This window comes from Sinohyriopsis cumingii, chromosome 8 (assembly GCF_028554795.1).
Source record: "Sinohyriopsis cumingii isolate HCF-2022 chromosome 8, ASM2855479v2, whole genome shotgun sequence".
NCBI lineage: Eukaryota > Metazoa > Mollusca > Bivalvia > Unionida > Unionidae > Sinohyriopsis > Sinohyriopsis cumingii.
In genome coordinates this window covers 13,932,047-13,957,896 of record NC_142968.1, presented here as the reverse complement: position 1 = coordinate 13,957,896, position 25,850 = coordinate 13,932,047, and the positions used below count along the sequence as shown (strand labels likewise).

The following is a 25,850-nucleotide window of genomic DNA, read 5'->3' as shown; positions in this document are numbered from 1 at the left end:
TAGACTTTTGTTTTTACCTGGCAAGCCACAGGCCATTGTCTTGTGTTTGTGCTGCAGTTGCAAACACAGTTGAATTTGAGTTTGTATGATATTGTGGGTGTTGCTGAATTTTTAAATTTCATATTGTTAATTCCCAGTGTTTTCTTCATCATTCTTGTCTTTCAGAAGCAATGTTGATGATATGAAATATGTGTCGGAGGTACAAGTTCATCAAGGATAAGCATAAGCCTTGACTCTTCTTCATGAAATATACTTCTACCACACCATGTAATGTTGGAAGTCTTGGTTTAAGTGAACATGGTCTTCATTCCTCATTGAGGCAAACGAGTGGAAGACCCATGTGAAGCATGATGTTTTTTTCTTTTCTCAGTGTGTAGTATATTGAGTCTTCATGCACAAATATCTTCCCTCATCATCATAGTGGGAATGATAATTTGCACCCTCACCTGCAACCAAGATGCCCTGTAAAGCAGGGGCTTAAATCACCACAAGGGCCACATATGGAAAAGTAAATTGGCAAGAGGTTCACATCACTGAAACCTTTTCATACAGTGAACCAGCTCATATAAAAGACAGCAGTTGAAATGTTGGAAAAAAGATATAAATGATGTAACAGTCCAATTTTTTTTACTAATGTCTGGCTGTGAAGAAAAAACATGACATTAGTAATTTTATGAAATTCCGGGTGACCTTGCTGGTCAGAAGAAATAAATCCACGTGCTGCATTTTGATACCCCTGGGTTGTCAGCTACCATTACATCTAGCCAGCTATAGATGGATAGTGTAGTGTCTGAAGGAGATCAAGCCAGTATCTTCATTGAGTTGACAATGCAGAAACTGATCAAGGAGGCGACAGCAGAGTTGCTATCATTAGTGAATTATTGCCACCTCCTTTGTCATATTTGTCTGATAATGCTTTTGTTTTGCCAGCAGAGTGTCTTCCCCATGTTTGCAAAACCTCCAGTTATTTCTTGGGGATTTTGGGAGAGTGTCCTTCCTTAGTTAGAGAGTCCAGTGGGTATAAGTCCCCCAGCATGTCTAACCATGGCTTTCAGGTGAGTAAGACAAGATGCATGGAGTTTGACTTTGATTGGACATATGTTTTCAGTCATTATCAGTGGCAATCATTTTTCTCAATGTAACTGCTACATACAGTTCATCCATTCCATTCAGTATGGAACAGTACAGGTATCAGGATAACCAGTCCATCTGTATGGAACTGTACAGGGATCAGGATAACCAGTCCATCTGTATGGAACTGTACAGGTATCAGGATAACCAGTCCATCTGTTTTGCCATCCAACTGGCCTTCCATACAACTTTCTTTCCTGACTTCTGATGAGGCAGAACATGCATTATCAGTTGTCTGACTTCTAGTAGAGATGGCAGGCCCAGCATTATTGGCTTACCCAATAGGGAAAATGCCATACTTTCAATAATGCTGCTTGACAAATGAGGAACACCCTTCTCCAACTGCACCAGCTATGGCAGGGAAAATTCCAAACAGATGATTATGGCTGATTTCACCATAAAAAGGATGAAATTTAATTTTAAGACTGCAGTGGAAGAAATATATTGAATCTTAACTTCATGGGATTGGCCACATTATCCATCTACAAGCCACAAAATAAAGTCACAGATTCTGTACATTGTGAGGACAAAGAAGAAAATCTAGCATTTCCTTCTGCAGTCTGTGAAATTGGAGACAAGATCCATGACTTGTGGAATTCACAAGTCTACTTTCAAAGAGCCTGTTACCAGTGTCATACATTACATGTTTGTAAAATACACTTTGACACATATGGCCCTGATTTTCAGAGTAATGAGAAATGTAGTGTATTTCAGGCAGCTTCAGAACTGGTGTGAATATTATGGCAGCATTATCAATGCTAGACTTGGTATCATTAGCAATTTTCACCCATGCTTCACTTAATCTTGTTCTTGTATACCTTGTATGACTTGTTTGACTTGTTTCTGTATTTTGTCACTAAAATATGCATCACTCATTGGCTTTGAGACCATTGCACTTTGGCTCACTGCTGTTGTTTATGAATCATTTAGAGGATATATAAAAACCAGTGGTACAGGAAGTGCCCCTTCAGCTCTCCTTATATGTTCCTGCCCCTTTTCATCCCCATCAATCTCTGCCATGAAGGAGAGATGTCAGGAGGCAGAGGGATAGATATCAATATCTCCCTCAACAATTGCAATCTTGCCCACAACAAAGTTTGAGCCATCAGCAGATGTTTCAGCCATGAGGCAATTCATTGTGGGAGAAAGGAAACAATTTCTCTTTCCCTATGCCTCCTAACAATCACATTGGCTCATAAACTTCACTGACCACAGATTGCTCCATTCCAGTTATGTTTGAATCATCCAGTTTCTGAACAATGAATGGTTGGAGCTGGAAGGAGCTGTAGATTTTGTTTATCAAGCCCACTTCTCTCTTGTATTCTCCTTCTCTGATGGACATTCCAACAGATTCCAAGAAGGAGGAGATTATAACAGAGCAAATCTCTCCAAATAGGCAGTGGAGATTATTCACAAGTTAGTCTCAGTTCATGCACCAAGCTATCTAGGTTTTAATTCAAGGCTTTTCCTGGTATCAGAAGCCTTTGGCAGACTCAAACCAGTGATAGATCTCAGCCAGGTAAACAAATTTATATTAGTACCAAAATCAAGATGCAATTGTTGAGATCAGCACACCTTTCCATCGAAAGGAACTAGACTGAAAGTTCAGTGTGACAGAAGCATACTTTTATGTCCAGTCGTTCTGTTTTAATCCAAGTTTCTTATATTTGCATTCCAAGTAATAGTTTACCAGTTTCGTACTCATCTCAGCCCATGGACATTTACAAAAATAGTAAACTGTATTGGCTTGACCTCCTCATCAGTACTTCATCATACCTGTGCAGAAACACATTGTAAGTACTGTTTTGCTACAGGAAATGAACTTTCCTATCTCACATTTTACCTGCCTGAGGTTTATTTTTTTAGGAAAGAAATCAATATAAACAGGGTTCTCAACGCAAAAGTCTCAGCATTGCTGCAGGTCCAGGCACAAATGTCACCAGCATAAGACTTAAAGTTAAGAACAGGCTTTAGACATTTAATTGGTTAGTTGGATTTAAATTTCAGCCAATCAGATACTGGATTAAGGACTTCATTTTAAATCCAGACTTGAAGGTATATTGTGCAACACAATGCTCCAGTGGTCTAAGTGGTTGGAGCATCCGTCTTGGATGTGGGAGTACATGGATAAGAACCTCAGCCAAGTCATACCAAAGATTTATAAAAGTGGTATAAACAGCTACCTCACTAGATGCTCAGCATTAAGAGGTTAGTGGTAGGACTGGTCAGCCTGGTATCAGGATAATGTGATTTGATGGGACATGATGCTACATGTCTATGGCAAATCGCACATTGTTGGAATCAAGCACTTAAGTAGTTTATTGTCAAGCAAATATCTTTATTATCAAGTTAATTCATCTTGAAAGCAATTAGTTTGTAGCCCACTTTTGTATTTGTCTTTAGGCAGTGTGCCCCGTCGTTCTGCTAGTGCCAGCAGCCGTGAGAGGGACAAAGACAAAGATCATGAGGGAAGCAAGGATGACTCGGAAATTATCTTCCCTCCAAATCATCTGATGAAGTAAGTTATTTGCAATTTATCTGTGCTTGATAAAAGCAGGTCTTTTTAGAGCATGTATAAAATGTTTAATTCTTAGTAACATTTGACATAAAAAAATCTAGGTTTTTCTTTGAAGATAAGAAATCTTTAATCTGGTAATCAGATACTTGTACCTAATATATAAACATCTGTTGTTTGACAGAACAATGAGCTTGGGGGAAAAAAGTATATTTTTTTGTTTTCATATGTTTTTGAGTTGCATATGAAAGTAGTTATCATGAAGAATGTTCCTAAGAATCTATTGATTTCTGTTGATTTTGGATCATTTTTTTGTTTTAAAGATGTAATGTAATAGACAGTAACATTTGACATCTAAAAATCTAGAATGTTCCTAAGAATCCATTGATTTCTGTTGATTTTTTGTTTTAAAGTTGATCATGTAATAGACATAACTTGAGACAATTAAAGTTTTTTTAATGCAAGTTAGAATAATGAATTCCTGTTACAGCTTGAAGTGATAGATTTACTTTGATTTGCAGCCAAAAAAGCAGACATTCCTTGCATAAAAAGTTTTCTTAATCTGCTTTTTTTAGGATTCTCCAAAATGAAAACGAGATACTAACCCTCAGCTCCTTCATCTGTCATGGAGAAAATATGTTTATCCAGGTGGAGACCACAGCACCACCTCCCCGTAACCGCATCCGCAAGAAGAGGGCAATTAGGTACAAAATTTAGTCTATCTATCTGTCTATCTATCTATCTATCTACCGACCCACCCACCCACACACACACCCACTCATCCAACCATCCATCCATCCATCCAGCTATCTAATGTAAATTAATTTATGTATGTATCAATGTTCATGTCTAATTGGCATTGTTGTAAGTACAGAATTTTGTAGGTCGTAGCTGCCTTTATGTGACACTTTTGTAAGATCCCTTATCCAAAGCTTCTTGTCCAGTCTTCAGTTAATTTCCATTTAATCACAAGTGTTTATTTTGAGGTTGGGCTTGCTTTTGTTTTTAAGGATATCTGCATTTGTAAAATCAACCTCTTTAGTGCTTGAAATCATGTCTTCATTATGTCATCAGTGTGCCATCATTTGTTCATTGTTTTCTCAGGACTGCACCCTTGCACCTTTTAGCATGGTACAGTTAAAAAGAGTGCATTAGCAATATGCCATAGGAAGTGCACAATAAATAACTATCTATAGCATTTGCATGCATGTAATTCCGAGCCCCAACTATCAGTATATACAGTCTGGGAAGCCGAATTAAGGAGAGTGGAAGTGAAACTATATTCCTTAATGGGCAAGGCCACAGAGTCATCAGGATACTTGATTTTATCAGCTTTGGCCATATGGAAAGCTGGTAGTTTTCTAGGATTCCTTCATGCTTCAATAGAATTCTAATTAGTGAATATCCAAATTGTTTATGCTGCAGACTAAGCCAGTGAACAAATACACAAGAAAATGGACGAATCATATTGATCCAGTGAACAAATACACAAGAAAATGGACGAATCATATTGACCCAGTGAACAAATACACAAGAAAATGGACCAATCATATTGATCATGATGCAAACTCAAAACATTGACTTTGAAATGACCGAAATGAAACAAGATTTTCTTTACAACTGCTTAGTATTTTTAAAGAATGCTATAACAGCTCTTTCTTGTAGAAATTAATTTAAGAATATTACTAGGAGATCCAAGTTATTTAAAATAAAATGTTCATGATTTTGGTCTTATTAGCATGTATTAAGTTTACAGTAGATGATGAAATAATAGATATAGCCCCCTAAATTTGATGGGGTGGGGGGCTGTAAGGGTATTTTGCTTAGAAAAGCTGGAGAAAACATTGCTTCATACCTCCTTGTGTCATAGCTATGTGAACTCTGGGAGAGACTGGACATAATATGAAATGCCAGTGACTTCTGTGTCTATTTGAAAAATATACTTTTTTTATATACTTTTAATAATTGTAAGAACAATGCATTGAAAGAAAATTATGAATTTGCCTTAAAGTATGTAACACCTCAGTAAATCACCAGCAATTTACAACATGATGTAAATTGGCCTCAGGCATTCTGAATCAGAATTCTATTGTATATTCTGAATCAGAATTCTGTTGTAGATTCTGAGTCAGAAGTTTCTTGTGTACTCAGTGTCAGAATTCTGCTGTATATTCTGTGTCAGAATTATATTGTGTATTTTGTCAGAATCAGTTGCACATTCTGTATCAGAATTCTGTTGTACATTCTGTGGGAGAATTCTGATATGGGGTCAATAATTGTGTTGTAGTGATGAACATTCACTCATGGACATAGTCTTTTATGGATGCATCTGATTAGAGGAATCTTTGATATTTAACCTGTGTAAAATTGATGGATTTTTAAATAATCATTAACTTGTTATTTAATGGACAGTTGATGACAGGGCACTGTTTGTTTTAATACTCTTCTGTCTAATGACCTGTCCATGGGGATAAATATTTAATTAAGTGTTAAACTAAAAAAAATGTACATCAACCAATAAAATGTTTGTCATGGTTTTGAATTGGCTTATATAAAAATATTAATTTTCGAATAATAATCTCATTCTCCAACAGTTCACAAGCAGTCATCCATAACTGGAATATTTAATCTCATTTTTATGTCTGCGACTGATTTCTCTTATTTCTCAGGAGGCGATTTGGTGGAAATACTTTGCAATCACCCACTGACAACAACAGAGTGTCAGGATTCAGTAATGAAGAAGGAGATGAGTATTCATCAGAGACATCAGAAATGGACACTCAGGGAAGGGTTAGTACAGAATGACCTGTCTAAAATGGACACTTGGGAAAGGGTTAGTACAGAGTGAATTGTCTAAAATGGACACTTGGGGAAGGGTTAGTACAGAGTGACCTGTCTAAAATGGACACTCAGGGAAGGGTTAGTATACAGAGTGACCTGCATAAAATGGACACTCAGGAAAGGGTTAATATTGACTGACTTGTATAAAATGGACACTCAGTAAGGGTTAGTACAGAGTGATGTGTCTAAAATGGACACTCAGGAAAGGGTTAATACAGAGTAACCTATTTTAGAACCATGGAACCTAAAACATATACTCACTTACAGATTGAATCAAATTTCAAACTGCACAGACTAAGATCTGTTATTGCATATTGCACCAGCAGATATTGGTCTATGGAGTTTGTTCTGAGTAATCAGTAGAACAAACAACACAGACCCTGATCTGCTGGCACACTGTGCAACCATAGATCAGCATCAATGTTGTTTGCAGTTGGACTCCACTTATAAGCAAGTATGTATGTTATAGTCCTTGAATTTAAAGTACAGAAGTCAAATTCAAGCTCACAGTCTTAAAAATTTGGGCATGCTGTAAATAGTTCAGCCATGTTTAAGTATAAAGAAATAGTGCCTCCTTTTTTAGGTCACTTTGCTATTTGGCTTAGTGAGATTATGATATGAACCTGCAATTACTGTACATTATGCATGTCATCCATCATGTATTATTCATCATTTGTCTTTTTCAACTTCTTTTTAGTAGCTCACTATACCAGTTTTCAAGAAATCTTGGCTAACAGCATCTTGGTGTGAAAGACTTTTAAATTTGTACAAAGTATACTGATTCATTATTATATATGGCTGATTTACGAAAGACATTTATGAGGAAAACTTTTCAATGACTTATAATCAATATTTCACAGAATTTGACCAAATTTTACAGAAAGCACTATAGCAAGAGCACTTATATAGTTTTTGCAGATGATGCTTATTCATTAGCCAAGATGGATGCTGTAACTAAATGTAGACAAGCCTTTTAATGACCTCTGAAAAACTGCTTGGTGTTATTGGACCAAATTTAACAGAAAACGTCCTTGCATGCAGACCTTTCAAGTTTATAAAAGTGATGCTGATCCACTGTTCAGTATGGATTTAATAACTTACATCAGAAGAAAAAAAATTGGTCATCACAATTTGACTCAGTTTTGACAGAAAGCTGTCAGGTATGTTGGCTTTAAAAGTTTGATGTATAGAATGCCAAGCTGCCATTGAATATGGCTTCATTTATTATAAATAGAAAAACCTTTCCATGTTTCCTTCTCAAAACATGCATCTCCACCTTCCAGTATGGTACTCTTCTTTAAAACAGACAAGTCCTTAAAATCTTCATCACAGAAACATCTTAACCAACTTTTAACAAAAATCCTCTATGCATGAAGATCTTCCCAGTTTTGCGAGTATTGAGTATGGACTCTCTTCCCAGTTTTGCAGTTTTGCAAGTATTGAGTATGGACTCTCTTCCCAGTTTTGCAAGTATTGAGTATGGACTCTCTTCCCAGTTTTGCGAGTATTGAGTATGGACTCTCTTCCCAGTTTTGCGTGTATTGAGTATGGACTCCACGACTGAAAATACAGAAAAAACTTTAAATGATTTGAGATTTTGTTTTATAAATTTGGTCAACAGAGTCCTAATAAAGTTAACAGGAAGTAATATGGCATGATGGACTTTGATGTTTGGACATATATTGCTGATTCACCATCTAATGTGGCTGCCTTTTCTAAACATAGAAAATCTTTCCAGGACCTCTTACAAACCGGTCACCAGAACTTGACCAGTTTTGAACAAGATCACAATAGCTGTAATGCCTATAAAATGTTATTTGTTCAAATAATTCTGATATGGCTGCCGTTACTAGAAATAGAAAAGTCTTTAATTGTCTTAATCTGAAAAAGTAATTAAGAGAAATGGACCAGATTTAACAAGTAGCATCATTTCATGAAGGCCTTTCAAAAATATACCAGTCATGTGATCCTTTATTAGTATGGCCTCCATGACTAAAAATAGAAGAAAACTTTAAATAACTTTTTAAAGACCAATCAACAGGATTTGAGCAAATTTTATTGAAAGTTTCTGCAATTATGCTTATCTAATATGGCAGCCAATTTTTAAAAAAAAAATCTTTAAATGACTTCTCAAATACTGTTCAACAGAATTTACAACATTTTATAGCATTATTGAAGGAGTTTAAAAATTTTTTACCAGATAATGCTGATCTGCTATCAAAATAGTAAAAATGTAGAGACCTTCAAATCTTTTGCATGACTAATCAACAGACTTTGAAGAAATTCAGAAAGAGAGCATCCTACTATTTCTTGTCCGACTACTTTAAATTTTGTATTTGACTTTAAAATAGATACCAGCCAGGCAAGCAATGCACTTGGCCCTCATATTTGTGGGGTTTGGTTGTTTGGATGGAATGGTGTTCTTAATTCTTAACAAGGAATACATTTCTGATCTAAGTTGAGTATTTTCTACTTTAAAAGTTACATTTTTTTGTTTTCTCATATTGGTTCTTTTAGATTTATCTAGCACTTGAATATCTTTAAAGTTTATTTGTGACTTGTCTGTTCTAGAACCAGATTTTAATGAATTTCAGCGGGGTGATATTTTAAATTGTATTAACTTTCTTGATTGATAGATTTTGTACATGTTTGTTATTGCAATTCGATATGTCTTGTATATCTGTATAATTGTCCAGGTATGTTTGATATATTGCATGTATACTTTTTGAATTAGAAAAAAAAGGAAAGATAATTTTGGTGTGAGACCTTTATGATGTAAAATTTTATAGCTGTTTACTGTATGATCTGTGATCTACCCTTTCAGATCCCTATGTGGATTCATCAAGAGTTAGCCCTGTCAGAAATGGATGTAAATGATGGAAATGAAGCAGATAACACAAGTAGCCAATCAGACAGCTGCTTGAAGAGAGGTGTGATTGATTCTTCTATGTCCAGTATCCAGATCAATAGAGCACTGACACCTTGTAAGTTGACACATTTTAGATAATTCATTTATTGTTAAATAATATTCATAGTAATAAGTGTCATTATGTTGTAGTATATGTATTGAATGACACAGTGTGACATAATACAGTATGCACAAAGCATACTAACCATGTTTCACTCATGCAGGTGGAGGGTGTAGTTCAGTGAACTATGCCTGTGGATCTCTTTTCTCTAGCTGTTTCAAGATTGGGTTCTACATAGCAAGCAGGTGGTAGAAACATGGGTTGTAAATCAATTAAGTCTGTTACTGATCAACACAGTGTAGTTTTAATAGGCCTACTCAAGACTAGTCTTAAAACGACTTACAACTGATGGTAGAATTATGGATTGTCGATTAATTAAATATATTACCCAACTGCACAGTGTATCTCAGTCCTGACTACACCTGTAAATCTTAGAGATTTCAGAGTGTAGTGAAGTGTACCTACCACATGGATATAAGTGGAAAATATAATGATGTCACATGTCATCATAATTCAGAAGCATTAAGTAGGTGCTGCTGTGTGTTAATTCAAAATAGAGCTCTAACTCATTATAACATACTTCATTTTAAGGAAATTCTGGACAATACTGCAGTAACATTGTTGACCGAATGACCAAATTTTACCAATATATAACAATATGGGATGGAAGAAATCAGCATGAAGTTTAATGTTAGATCTTTGTTTCCTTTTTAAAACAATATTATTTCACAATTTGTGATCATTCCGACAATACTGGGAATTGGCATGTAGCACTGTTCTCAATATATTGCTGTTGAGCACAAAATGCTATTCTTGCTACATAACACAGTAGGAAGTTGTGGACCAGAACTAACACTTGTAATAATCAGTATGGGCTATATTTCAAACCCACGGTCATTGGACATTAAATGTAAAACCTATTTTCAAACCCATGGTCATTTGACATTAAATGTACAACCCATTTTCAAACCCATGGACATTTGACATGAAATTTAAGAAATAAAAGAACTCACTAGAAGAACATCAGATGAAAAGGACGATATCATCACACCAAAAATGTGATATTTTTGTCTTCCTCTCTTCTGACACATGCAGAATGACATGTTTTTGTTTTATGGGGAATGAGCTTGTTCGTTATTGTAAGGAATGGAATTCTTATCACACTTGAAATTTATTCTTTACCTCATCTTAGGACAAAATGAATATGCAGATTTGCAAACATTTACATGCAAGCTCAAATTATTATTATTATTATTATTTTTTGTGGCAGGCAAGCTAAAAGAGAATAAGGTAAGCCCCCGTGGAGTTAATAAAAAACAGGATGTAACACCTGAGGACCAGAAAGCTTTACAGGTAACTATAAATCACTTTTATGAATGTAGAGTGTTAAATTCACATGAAATTTTTGATGTTGCCATTAGGCATGAGAATCTTCAGAAAATTTCCTGATTTCAGGGATTTTTTAAAACTCCAGTTAATGATTGAAGACAATTCCTAATGAGGCCAAATGATTGTCTAAGGGAGACATGTATTATCTTTCAGCAGAATTCACAGAAACTTAATGGAATTTTGAAATTGCATACTGTCATGCCTAAAATATTAATCAACCATAAAAAAGTTAATAGTTTAAGGATACTAAAAGATGACTGACAGGTACTATAGTAAAAAGCATACAGGTCATGTATGCACATTTACTCATCTTATATATATATATATGGTATTTTTTTTAATGTGTAATCAGTCCTGATCATTGAATGCTCTGATCCCTAACTGTAATCAAGAAACTTCCAGGTGAAAATTACAGATTGCTATGGACTTTTATAATGGTGGCCAAGTACTAAACTGGTCAGGTAAATAGATAAAAAAAATTGCACATTGAACCTAATCATCACAATATAGGGTAGTACAAATTTGTTTATCGACATGCATAGCTTTTGTTGCAACATCACAGCACACAATATTCAGTCCGTATTTTACTGGTTCACATCTTTGGTTGATTTCATCCACAAGTGTCTGCATACTTTAACATTGATTTTGCCCTTTGTAGTTGGGCATGTAAATAATGACCTTCCAAAAGAATGTGGCTGTGTGAGGATCCAAACAAAATGAATAATTGCCATTTAAAGATATGTAGAATCAAATTTAAAATGACGCCCATTACTGCAATAGTTGGTGTTAAACACCTAAATAACCTGTGTGGCTTTTACTGTAGTACTGGCTTTCTCTGTTCTGTGCTTTGTCGGATAATCCAAGTTTTGACCACAGATTGATTTATTGCTACAGAGTAGAAATTTAAAGACCCATTGAAAAATGGCCATTCTGTGGAAACAACAGGAATATGCCCTGAATGGCCATTCTCTGGAAACAATAGGAACACGCTCTGAATGACCATTCTCTGGAAACAATAGGAACATGACCTGAATGGCCATTCTGTGGAAACAATAGGAACACACCCTGAATGCCCATTCTGTGGAAACAATAGAAACACACCCTGAATGGCCATTCTCTGGAAACAGTAGGAACACACCGTGAATGGCCATTCTCTGGAAACAATAGGAACACATCCTGAATGGCCATTCTCTGGAAACAATAGGAACACACCCTGAATGGCCATTCTCTGGAAACAATAGGAACACGACCTGAATGGCCATTCTCTGGAAACAATAGGAACACGACCTGAATGGCCATTCTCTGGAAACAATAGGAACACAACTTGAATGGCCATTCTCTAGAAACAATAGGAACACACGCTGAATGGCCATTCTCTGGAAACAATAGGAACACGACCTGAATGGCCATTCTCTGGAAACAATAGGAACACGCCCTGAATTTAAGTACTGACAGAAATATCATTTTTATTCATGTAAAAAACATGAATATTGGCAACTTCAGAAGTACATTAATTTGCATTATTGTATATACTCACTTATAAGTCCATTCAAACTGCAAACTGAATATACCTAGATCTGCTGTTGCATAATGCAATGGAGACCTAGGTCTGTTCAGTTTATTAGGTACACTCTGTAGAACAAACAACCTAGATCCTGATCTGCCGTCGCATAATGCAATGGCAGATATAGGGCTATGTTGCTTGCAGTTGGACTTAACATGTAAGCATGTATATATGGCACTTAGAAAGCAGAGCTCAAACAACCAAATAACAAATCAAATTCTTCAAATACAGAGGAGCTGCTGGTAGCTATTGACACTGTGTCTGTTTCAAACAGTAATTGTAATGAATAAACAATTAAGATTTGTGCAGATTTAAAGAAGTAAAAATAAGGATTACAGAGAAATTATTTTTAATTCTCAAGGTAGTCAGTCATTGTCTGAGTTTGTTATTTCATTGACAAGCTGTCAGCAACAGTTTTTGTTTTAATGTTTTTTACTCAACCAATAATTTATAAATGAATCTTGTTTCCCAGTCATTTTCTCCGTAGTTTGCTTGCTTGGAAAGTACATTGTAGCTTCAGCTCTTTTGCAAAGAGCTTTAGCCCAATACAAAATTTAATGAGATTTTTTTTTTATAAACACTTGTCCTTTTAAATATGTGTTACCTATATATGCAAGAAAATATAAAAATTGTGTACATGTTGCAAGATAATAACAGTGATGCAACTTCATTAGTTTGGTATAGGTCTTTTTACCCAGGATATACTGAAGTTTGCTTTTGAAAATTAATATCCTTTAGCTCAAAAATTTTTATTACAATTTCTGTGGCCGCAGTACTGTTATTGACCAATCTGTGAGTTTGCATTTCACTTTGATGTTAGTAGTCACTTTTTAAGAATGATTATGCCGCAGAATGTACGCTTGAGGTCATCATCCATGAACAGCACAGAAAGTGAGGTTGATGGAGTATGTGACGAGTCGCTGACCGACAGCAGTACAAAGGATCAGCCAGTGACCAGGTAAGAATTGTAAATGACTCATTTACTTTATTTATATGATGTTATATTTCTTGTACTTTACTTATAAGATATCATGTTTATGTTTTTATGCAAAGTCAAAGTATAACTAAAGCTCAAAAGTGTCCTGTTGCTTCACCAAAGACAAACTATTATTTGCTGTCAGTTTCTGGAGAAAACACTAGTTTTTCATTGTAAAAACTCAAAGCCTTTATTTGTGCTAATTTTAATTAAGATTCATGGAACAGGTGAATAAATCCAATCTTTATCATGTCAGGACTCATAAAACATGAATTTATATAATTTTTTCAGAAACTATTTTTGCAAATTCATTGGCACAGATTTATTTTCAATTTTTTCAAATGTTTTCAACAATTTTTAAAATTTACACTAATTCAAAAGACATTTAAGTATATAATTGCCCTTTAATTGATTTACAAAAATGCCTAACTTAATAGAATTCAGTTTTTTAAAAACAATTTTATAAACTCGTCAACGTAAAGTTTATAGAAAGACATTTATCAGTCTTCTAATACGTACACAATATTGTAAAGTAGACAAATTTACCATCTCCTTACTGAATATAGCACGACATTGTATTTCGCATGGTAATCACTTATATGCACGACATTGTATTTCGCATGGTAATCACTTATATGATCTTATTACAGTGGAGCAAGACCCAAGGAAGGTCGAAATCAGACCAAAACGAATCTGCCCACATCATCTCAGAAGGCTCCAGGCTCAGCAGCAATGAGGGCAAAAAGTACCTCAAAGACTGGTCTGAGACAGGGAAATAAGTTCCACCCCATAGGGCAAGGACGGGGATATGTAAGGTAAACAGAGAAAAAAAGACATTGTTGCAATCTAAAAGTAGTTGTATTGTCTGTTCTATACCTTCTCATCTTAAAGAATGGTGAGTAATTTGCTTATGTAAATATTTACTGTTGTTGTTGTTCATAAATCCATGTTCAAGTACTCCTCATGAAATGTAGGCACAGTGTCATAGCAGACTCACTGTCCAGACCAGATGCAGTCAGCTGATTCATACAGAATGATGCCTTCACCTGTGTATTTTCAGTCATATTTAAATCCATCAAGATTGACTGTATATGGACCTCATTACACAGATAGTATGCCTACTCCATATTGGACCTCTTTATATAAATGGTATGCTGACTCCATATGGTCCTCTTTACACAGATGGTATGCCGACTCCATATGGACCTCTTTCCACAGTTGGTATGTCGACTCCATATGGTCCTCTTTCCACAGATGGTATGCCGACTCCATACGGACCTCTTTCCACAAATGGTATGCTGACTCAGTATGGACCTCTTTACACAGATGGTATGCCGACTCCATATGGACCTCTTTCCACAGTTGGTATGTCGACTCCATATGGTCCTCTTTCCACAGATGGTATGCCGACTCCATATGGACCTCTTTACACAGATGGTATGCTGACTCCATATGGACCTCTTTACACAGATAGTATGCTGACTGCATATGGACCTCTTTACACAGATAGTATGCTGACTCCATATGAACCTCTTTACACAGATGGTATGCAGACTCCATATGGACCTCTTTACACAGATGGTATGCTGACTCAGTATGGACCTCTTTACACAGATGGTATGCCGACTCCATATGGACCTCTTTCCACAGTTGGTATGTCAACTCCATATAGTCCTCTTTCCACAGATGGTATGCCAACTCCATATGGACCTCTTTACACAGATGGTATGCCGACTCCATATGGACCTCTTTCCACAGTTGGTATGTCGACTCCATATGGTCCTCTTTCTACAGATGGTATGCCGACTCCATATGGACCTCTTTACACAGATGGTATGCCGACTCCATATGGACCTCTTTACACAGATGGTATGCCAACTCCATATGGACCTCTTTCCATAGATGGTATGCCGACTTCATGTGGACCTCTTTACACAGATGGTATGTCAACTCCATGTGGACCTCTTTCCACAGATGGTGTGCCGACTCAATATGGACCTCTTTCCACGGATGGTATGCTGACTCCATATGGACCTCTTTACACAGATGGTATGTCAACTTCATATGGACCTCTTTACACAGATGGTATGTCATCTCCATGTGGACCTCTTTCCACAGATGGTATGCCAACTCAATATGGACCTCTTTCCACAGTTGGTATGCTGACTCCATATGGACCTCTTTACACAGATGGTATGTCAACTTCATATGGACCTCTTTACACAGATGGTATGTCATCTCCATGTGGACCTCTTTCCACAGATGGTATGCCAACTCAATATGGACGTTTTTACATGGATGGTATTCTGACTCCATATAGACCTCTTTACACAGATGGTATACCGAGCTCCCAACCTTTGTCTTGACAGTCTCAGATCTGAAAGCCTGGGCAGTTGATAACCTTCCTTGATTTGGAATGGCATCAGTAGTATTATTTCCTCCAACCCTTTCTGTTTCACAAGGTTATTCAAAAAGTGAAAGAATCCAGGTACTGACTAATTCTGATAGTTCCCTAAGGTTGGAAAAATAATAGATTAATGATCTCTTTAATCTTGGAGAGAAAAATCTTGCCATCTCCATGCCTGCTAAAATAACTATACACACAGATTTTCTATCATAACCCTTCATTCCTGGCACATATCTAAAATGCCTTCAGAAATAAACTTTCATGCAAAAAAGTGCTGTTTAGAATTGCTTAGACAAGAAGGCACCACAATCTGGAGACTGATATGGGGAAGTGATGGAGATCGTCTAGTGGTAAGCAGAGAGTCATTGCTGATTTAAAAGCATTTGTATCACAGATTGCTAACTTCCTCCTTTGGCTTTCTTGAGAAAAAGTTAGCCCTAATTAAAGTTAAGGGATACTGTTGCACAATTCTGACATATTTTGCCATCATGAATGGGAGGACATGTGCCAAAATAAAGACCTGTTAAGTCTGTCAAGTTTGATTTGTCTCCACTGAAGGTCTTGGACTTTTGTCCAAAATGAAACCTTTGACTTCTGACATAGTCAAACAAGTCAACATTCGTGACCTGTATAAGGCTTACTTCCTAGTCACCTAAAGCTTGGCAGGCAGATTCATTTAAATTCATTCCAAGATCAACCTATCTTAAGTTATATTACAATACACCACTCCCTCGATAACTCGTGCCCTGATAACTTGAAAACCCGCTTATAACTTGGGGTCCGACGTGGATCCCATATTTTTAACCAGAAACTACCCCAAAAATTGATCTCTATTTATTGAACTTCAAGAAAATCATGATCAAGATTGGTAATGGAAACTTTGAGGTATCGCTCGTTTTATTGTCGAAAATGGTAGATAGGTCCTGGAAATTTTAATCAACACTATGAAATATCAAATTTAAAAATAGGTCATACAATTTTTTACATTTTCTTTCCAAACGACATTCTGAGTACACTGCAATTAATGATATGTAAGGAAATTTTGATCAATGAAAATATCACTCCGAGTGGAGGCAGTACATTAATAAATAAATACAAATTAAATCATTTTTTTATCAATTGAAATTTGTGTTCTAGTTCTATCTTTTAGTTCCTTTTAAGTGTAATCATCATAAATGCAATGTGTCCACTTGTAATTAAACAAAATGCATCAATCTCCCATAACAGCTACGTCCGCGAGGGTTTCTCTGAGAACCTAATTAAGTGCCGACCGTGTTTTGATAACTGACTTCCAGAAGTATTTGTTAGATTGTTCAACTGAATTAAAAGCTGGCCTCCTTTGTAAATGTAACATTAATTATGTCATTTGAATCAAATAAAGGAGGTTGAATAAAAGAAAAGTTAAAAGGAACGTAAATCCTACAAACTTAAAATCACGAGGCCCTGGTCGTATGTTGGGTGAACTCACTTCATTTGATCAATCGAACACGTATAAATGTTATTGTGTATGTAACATAAACTACCTTAAATTAAATGGCTCTTTCATAACTGTGATCAAGCTATTTGTAATGCAGATAATGTTGAAACAACAGCCAATTGGTTAAAATATGGTTGATCTAGAAATGTCCCAGTTCTTTTGGACAGTCAGCAGTCTTCTTTCTTATGGTGCCTGTTTGTAACTCTCTAGAATGGAGGTTTGACCAAATAGATCAATCATTACAAAAGTTAGTAGAAATTTAGTTGGTTGCAGTTCTTTCAAATGCAAGTTACTGATATTTATTATGAAAAGTACTTAATACTTACACTGATATTTATTATGAAAAGTACTTAATACTTACACAAATACTGATATTTATTATGAAAGGTACTTAATACTTACACAAATACTGATATTTATTATGAAAAGTAATTATTACTTACACAAATACTGATATTTATTATGAAAAGTACTTAATACTTACACAAATACTGATATTTATTATGAAAAGTACTTAATACTTACACAAATACTGTTATTTATTATGAAAAGTAATTATTACTTACACAAATACTGATATTTATTATGAAAAGTAATTAATACTTGCATAAATACTGATATTTATTATGAAAAGTAATTAATACTTACACAAATACTGATATTTATTATGAAAAGTAATTAATACTTACACAGATGTTTGCTGGAATTGATACTTTTTTCATGACTATTAATAAAACTTTTTTCATGACTGTATTAATAAAACTTTTGGCATGACTGTATTAATAAAACTTTTGGCATGACTGTGTAATAATAAAACTTTTGGCATGGATGTGTATTAATAAAACTTTTGGCATGGATGTGTATTAATAAAACTTTTGGCATGACTGTGTATTAATAAAACTTTGGCATGACTGTGTATTAATAAAACTTTTGGCATGGATGTGTATTAATAAAACTTTTGGCATGGATGTGTATTAATAAAACATTTGGCATGACTGTATTAATAAAACTTTTGACATCCATTTGGCATGGATGTGTATTAATAAAACTTTTGGCATGACTGTATTAATAAAACTTTTGGCATGACTTTGTATTAATAAAACTTTTGGCATGACTGTGTATTAATAAAACTTTTGGCATGGATGTGTATTAATAAAACTTTTGGCATGACTGTTTTAATAAAACTTTCGGCATGACTGTGTATTAATAAAACTTTTGGCATGACTGTATTAATAAAACTTTTGGCATGACAGTGTATTTTGGCATGACTGTGTATTAATAAAGCTTTTGGCATGACTGTATTAATAAAACTTTTGGCATGACTGTGTATTAATAAAACTTTTGGCATGACTGTGTATTAATAAAACTTTTGGCATGGATGTGTATTAATAAAACTTTTGGCATGGATGTGTATTAATAAAACTTTTGGCATGACTGTGTATTAATAAAACTTTGGCATGACTGTGTATTAATAAAACTTTTGGCATGGATGTGTATTAATAAAACTTTTGGCATGACTGTATTAATAAAACTTTTGACATCCATTTGGCATGGATGTGTATTAATAAAACTTTTGGCATTACTGTATTAATAAAACTTTTGGCATGGATGTGTATTAATAAAACTTTTGGCATGACTGTATTAATAAAACTTTTGGCATGACTGTGTATTAATAAAACTTTTGGCATGACTTTGTATTAATAAAACTTTTGGCATGACTGTATTAATAAAACTTTTGGCATGACAGTGTATTAATAAAACTTTTGGCATGACTGTATTAATAAAACTTTTGGCATGACTGTGTATTAATAAAACTTTTGGCATGACTGTTTTAATAAAACTTTTGGCATGACTGTGTATTAATAAAACTTTTGGCATGACTGTGTATTAGTAAAACTTTTGGCATGGATATGTATTAATAAAACTTTTGGCATGACTGTGTTAATAAAACTTTGGCATGACTGTATTAATAAAACTTTTGGCATGACTGTGTATTAATAAAACTTTTGGCATGACTGTATTAATAAAACTTTTGGCATGACTGTGTATTAATAAAACTTTTGGCATGGATGTGTATTAATAAAACTTTTGGCATGACTGTGTATTAATAAAACTTTTGGCATGACTGTTAATAAAACTTTTGACATGTCTGTGTTAATAAAACTTTTGGCATGACTGTTTTAATAAAACTTTTGGCATGACTGTGTATTAATAAAACTTTTGGCATGACTGTGTATTAGTAAAACTTTTGGCATGGATATGTATTAATAAAACTTTTGGCATGACTGTGTTAATAAAACTTTTGGCATGACTGTATTAATAAAACTTTTGGCATGACTGTGTATTAATAAAACTTTTGGCATGACTGTATTAATAAAACTTTTGGCATGACTGTGTATTAATAAAACTTTTGGCATGGATGTGTATTAATAAAACTTTTGGCATGACTGTGTATTAATAAAACTTTTGGCATGACTGTTAATAAAACTTTTGACATGTCTGTGTTAATAAAACTTTTGGCATGACTGTGTATTAACAAAACTTTTGGCATGACTGTTAATAAAACTTTTGGCATGGATGTGTATTAATAAAACATTTGGCATTACTGTGTTAATAAAACTTTTGGCATGACTGTGTTAATAAAACTTTTGGCATGACTGTGTATTAATAAAACTTTTGGCATGGATGTGTATTAATAAAACTTTTGGCATGGATGTGTATTAATAAAACTTTTGGCATGACTGTACATTAATAAAACTTTTGGCATGACTGTGTTAATAAAACTGCACAGTTTTGAAAATACTGGTGATCTGAAGCAAGTGTAACAATGTCTGACCAGAAAAAATTGAAAATCGTACAATTTTGACATTATCTGTCTTTTAACTTCTGCCTTATTTAACTCATAAAGATATGTAACAGCTCACTGAACAGGAAATTATGACATCTAGATTACTGAAAGATTTCATTGTAAATGCAATAAGAAATCAACGGCTGTGTGTGCAAATGCAATTTCTTGAGTTCAAACCATGTCTCTTATATGTTTATGTAAGGAGACATTTATTAGAACATATATCATTTCCCTCGATAACTCACACACAAACATAGATCACACTATAAGCAAGGACGCTAGCTACTAAGGAACCTCCAAGAATTGAAAAAATCTGCTTAAACATCAAGAAAACCATGAAGGGGGGGGTGGAGTTAGGGGACTGGGCTGTTTCATGACTCAGTCCTCATTTTACAATGATGTCAATAATTGTTAATAGCACGCTTTTTCTTATGAAGTTGTTCATTATTCTTTATGCAAATTTTTTTTCTTCAAAATGTCAAACATGTGAAAGATCATTCCAACTGTTTTCACCTATCATCATGTGTATACAAAATCATCTGTGTATTACATCACTGCTTTTTGTTTTGTTGATTAGTCTGGTTCCCAGAGTGGTATTTATTAGTATCCTGCCAAATTGGGAGTCTGTTAGCAGGGGACTAGACTAACTGTTGATACACCACCAAACAAAATTCCTTTTTCAAAAAAACATGCAACATTTATTTTGGGAGACAATCATCAACATCAAAACTCAATTTTTTTATTGTTCAGTTAGTACAATATTGATGTCGTGATTTCATTGGAAGTAATAGTGAAACTTCTTATCATCCTTGAGGATATCTCTAAGTGCCAGTTCAGGAAGTCTCTGAAACACACTTGTCCACAATGGTCCGTATCTGTGAAACCAAGCTCTTTATTTTATGAAGTATTCATTTAGCTTGGTTTCCTTGCTATCTTTGATCACAGTTATGAATGAGTCAGTTAATTTAAGGTATTTTTTGTTACATACACAATAATATTTTTAACAGTGTTCGATTGATCAAATGAAGTGAGTTCATCTGACATTTGACCGAGGACGCTAGATGTTAAGTTTGTAGGATTTGCTTGCCATTTAACTTTTCTTTTAATACACCTCCTTTATGTGATTCAAAAGACATAATTAATATGATAATACAAAGAAGGGCAGCTTTTAATTTAGTGCAACACTACAACAAATACTTCCACAAGTCATGATCAGCACTTAATTAGGTTTTCAGAGAAATGCTTGATAACATAGCTGTTATGGTAGATTGACACATTTTACATTTAAATACACATTGCATTTATGATGATTACACTTAAGAGGAACTAAAATATAGAATTAAAACAAAATTTCACTTAATGAAAATTATGTAATTGGCATTTAAATATTAATGTACTGCCTACACTAGGTGTGACATTTTCATTGATTGAAATTTCCTTGAATACCTTTATGAATGTCATTTGGGAGGAAAATGTAACCAATTCTTATTAAAAGTTGATAATTTCAAATGTTGATTACTAAAGCGCTCTTCGTTACGGATCACTGCCATCTCACCTCTGTCTGTGGCAGTTCGAGTCTAAGATTCAGCCAATGTGAGCATGTGAGAAAGCTTGCCAGTAGCTTCTCATGGGTCGGTGGTACTTTCCGGGGTTTTCTGGGTTCTTCCTCCACCATTAATACTGGCCGCCATGTATAGCCTATCGTGTGCTGAAAAATGGCATTAAACCCCACAACAACAACAACAACAACAAAATGTTGATTAAATTTCCCAGGTCATACCTACCATTTTCGACTACAAAATGAGCAATATATCAGCATTTCAGTTACCAATTTTGATCACGGTTTTCTTCAAGTTCAAGAAATAGGGATCAGTTCTTTTGTATTTTCTGGTTACAAAAATGAGATCCACGCTGACTCTGTGTTAAAAGCAGGTTTGTGAATTATCAGGGTGCGAGTTATCAAGGGAGTTGTGTATTTTCATGACCTTGACCTATTTTAGTATCAAGCTTGCATCAGGTACCAGTGGTTCTTTATTAAAAGCATAAGCAGTATATTGTATTGAGTGTCATGAGGATAGGGACAAGTAACTCTTTCAACTCGTCCCAAGGACAAGTAAGTGGGAAATTTCAACCTGAGCCCTGGGTAGGCATTTTTGAAGGAACATTTTGCTGCAAAAGCAGTAGCAGTGACAATTTTGTGTTATGGTTTTCCAGTCAGATATACTGATCTTGAAATGGCTAATTTCAGTATGAAACGAAAATGGTAATGAGAATGAATGCAGCTGCAATGGTAAATGAAAACAAGTGCATTTTTAGAGAAAAGAAGGGCACACATGTAAAATGCAAAACACAGAATGATATTTAACAAAGAAAATAGAATGAAATGCAAATACATTTCATTAATTTTATTGAAAATGTGTTATTGTCAGGCCGCCACTTAATTTCCACAGTTGATTCCAGACACAAGCAATGCAAATTCCTGTGTGGAATGTTCATTTAGCCAAAACATTCATTCAAACACATAGAACAGTATATACATGAAACATTTATTTCATGCCATAAAGCTCTTAAGCTCAAGTCTGATACTGTCTGTCAATCAAACATTCAGAATTAATGCCACTTTTGATTGGTCAAAACAAAATCTCTAGGACAAACTCAGGCTAAGAGTTTTATAATTTGCAGGCCTCACCCTTGGTAAATGAAACTGAATACACATATTTTTTACCTAACCCTATCATCTTCAATATATTAAACTCAATACACATGTTTTTATACCTAACATTATTTTTCTTGGTAAATTTAACTCAGTTCACATGTTTTTATACCTAACCCTATCATCTTCAGTAAATTAAACTCAGTACACATGTTTTTTTATACCTAACATTATTTTTCTTGGCAAATTAAACTCAATACACATGTTTTTATACATAATCCTATAATCTTAAGTATATTAAATTCAGTACACATTTTTTTTATCTAACATTATCATTTTTGGTAAATTAAACTCAATACACATGTTTTTATACATAATCCTATAATCTTCAGTATATTAAATTCAGTACACATTTTTTTATACCTAACATTATCATTCTTGGTAAATTAAACTCAATACACATGTTTTTATGCAAAATATTATCATCCTCAGTAAATTAAATTCAATACAAGGCCCCAAGTGGACGAGTGATCTAAAGTGATCTCCGTTACGGATCACTGCCATCTCACCTCTTTCTGCGTGGGTTCAACCAATGTGGGTATGTGAGAAAGCTTGCCAGTAGCTGCTCATGGGTCGGTGGTTCTTTCCGGGGTTTTCCTGGGTTCTTCCTCCACCATTAATACTGGCCGCCATGTATAGTCTATCGTGTGCTGAAAAATGGCGTTAAACCCTACAACAACAACAGCAACAATAAACTCAATACACATGTTTTTATACCTAACATTATGATCCTCAGTAAATTAAATTCAAGACACATTGTTTTATACTTAACATTAGCGTTCTTGGTAATTTAAACTCACTACACATGTTTTTATACTTAATATTATCATTCTTGGTCAATTAAACTCAATACATGTTTTTATGCATAATCCTATCATTTTCATTTTTTAAAACTCAATACACATGTTTTTATTCTTAACGTTATCATTCTTGGTAATTTAAACTCAATACACATGTTTTTATACTTAATATTATCATTCTTGGTCAATTAAACTCAATACATGTTTTTATGCATAATCCTATCATTTTCATTTTTTAAAACTCAATACACATGTTTTTATACCTAACATTATCATTCTTGGTAAATTAAACTCTATACAGGGGCCCCGAGTGGTCTAAAGCGCTCTTTGTTACGGATCACTGCCATCTCACCTCTGTCTGCGGCAGTTAGAGTCTCAGATTCAGCCAATGTGGGTATGTGAGAAAGCTTGCCAGTAGCTTCTCATGGGTCGGTGGTTCTTTCCGGGATTTTCCCGGGTTCTTCCTCCACTATTAATACTGGCCACCATGTATAGCCTATCATGTGCTGAAAAATAGTGTTAAACCCTGCAACAACAACAACAAACTCTATACACATTTGTATACTTAACCCTATCATCTTCAGTATATTCAACTCATTACACATGTTTGTATACCTAACCCCATCAACCTTGGTAAATTAAATTCTATACACAAGTTGATATAAACAGGAAGATGAAAGCCATAACAATTTATAATATTGCAGTTTCTTTTCTTTCATTTTAAACAAAATTAACTTTCTACACCTGGACCTTTTGGGTGAAAACCTTACACATAGATCACATGAGCTGGACAAATACAGCTCATAAAGACCACTTCATTAGCAATTTCCGTTCTTTATTGAAATCAATATACATATATGTTTGTCTGTGCAAACCTTCATAAAATCATTAAATGCTTTTCAGCCTTATTAATGGTTCACAATCAGATCTATGTTTTCTTATTATTTAGTTCTCAGTAGTAATTACACATACCAGAATTGATTAATTATACATAATAATAGGTAATAATACATACATACTATATTCATATACAGTATATTAGTGACCTATCCTAGTTAGTAGATATATATTGCTAGAATATTTTTGCCATAGGGGAGAGACATTTTAATATGCTTTCAGTTTTTTTAATGAAATCCCTGTTATTTTATTTTTAATTTTAATTATACTCAATGTTTTCCTAAATAAACAGTCTTTAAGCCAAATGTGCATTGATGTTCATAATGTAGATGAGCTAATTAGATTTTTGTACCATTCAGATGCTCTGTTTGAAAGTTTTATCATATTTTGTTTGAATGGTTTTCACTTTTGGGGTCTAATGGTTTTTAGTCTCAAGTGAAGGCGTGTTACAAACAGATCTAGATGATTAGGTCTGAATTCATTAATCTGATATCCATGCACACAGGCAAGGTCTGAATTGAACAGTGTTGACTAGGTCTGAATTCTTTAATTTGTTGTCCATACAAACAGGCATGGTCAGAATCTGTCAGTACTGACTAGGTCTGAATTCATTAATCTGTTGTCCATGCACACAGGCATGGTCAGAATCTGTCAGTACTGATTAGGTCTGAATTCATTAATTTGTCGTCCCTACACACAGGCATGGTCAGAATCTGTCAGTGCTGATTAGGTCTGAATTTATTAATTTGTCGTCCCTACAAACAGGCATGGTCAGAATCTGTCAGTGTTGACTAGGTCTGAATTCTTTAATTTGTTGTCCATACAAACAGGCATGGTCAGAATCTGTCAGTACTGACTAGGTCTGAATTCATTAATCTGTTGTCCATGCACACAGGCATGGTCAGAATCTGTCAGTACTGATTAGGTCTGAATTCATTAATTTGTCGTCCCTACACACAGGCATGGTCAGAATCTGTCAGTGCTGATTAGGTCTGAATTTATTAATTTGTCGTCCCTACAAACAGGCATGGTCAGAATCTGTCAGTATTGATTAGATTTGAATTCACTAATTTGTCATCCCTACAAACAGGCATGGTCAGAATCTGTCAGTGTTGATTAGATTTGAATTCACTAATTTGTTGTCCATACAAACAGGCATGGTCAGAATCTGTCAGTGTTGATTAGATTTGAATTCACTAATTTGTCATCCCTACAAACAGGCATGGTCAGAATCTATCAGTGTTGATTAGATTTGAATTCACTAATTTGTTGTCCCTACAAACAGGCATGGTCAGAATCTGTCAGTGTTGATTAGATTTGAAT

The 25,850-nt window shown here is 34.6% G+C and overlaps 1 protein-coding gene across 1 annotated transcript in view; it reads left to right on the top strand.

Moving 5' to 3' along the window:
- The window catches only part of LOC149793009 (uncharacterized), a 96,568-nt gene that overhangs the window by 58,421 nt on the left and 12,297 nt on the right, over positions 1-25,850 (top strand). Inside the window, exons 21-27 of the mRNA XM_089968936.1 lie at positions 3,535-3,649; positions 4,222-4,350; positions 6,316-6,436; positions 9,312-9,471; positions 10,727-10,809; positions 13,261-13,367; positions 14,036-14,200. Of these exons, the coding sequence (XP_089825062.1) occupies positions 3,535-3,649; positions 4,222-4,350; positions 6,316-6,436; positions 9,312-9,471; positions 10,727-10,809; positions 13,261-13,367; positions 14,036-14,200 (880 nt within the window). The remainder of the gene's footprint in view (positions 1-3,534; positions 3,650-4,221; positions 4,351-6,315; positions 6,437-9,311; positions 9,472-10,726; positions 10,810-13,260; positions 13,368-14,035; positions 14,201-25,850) is intronic.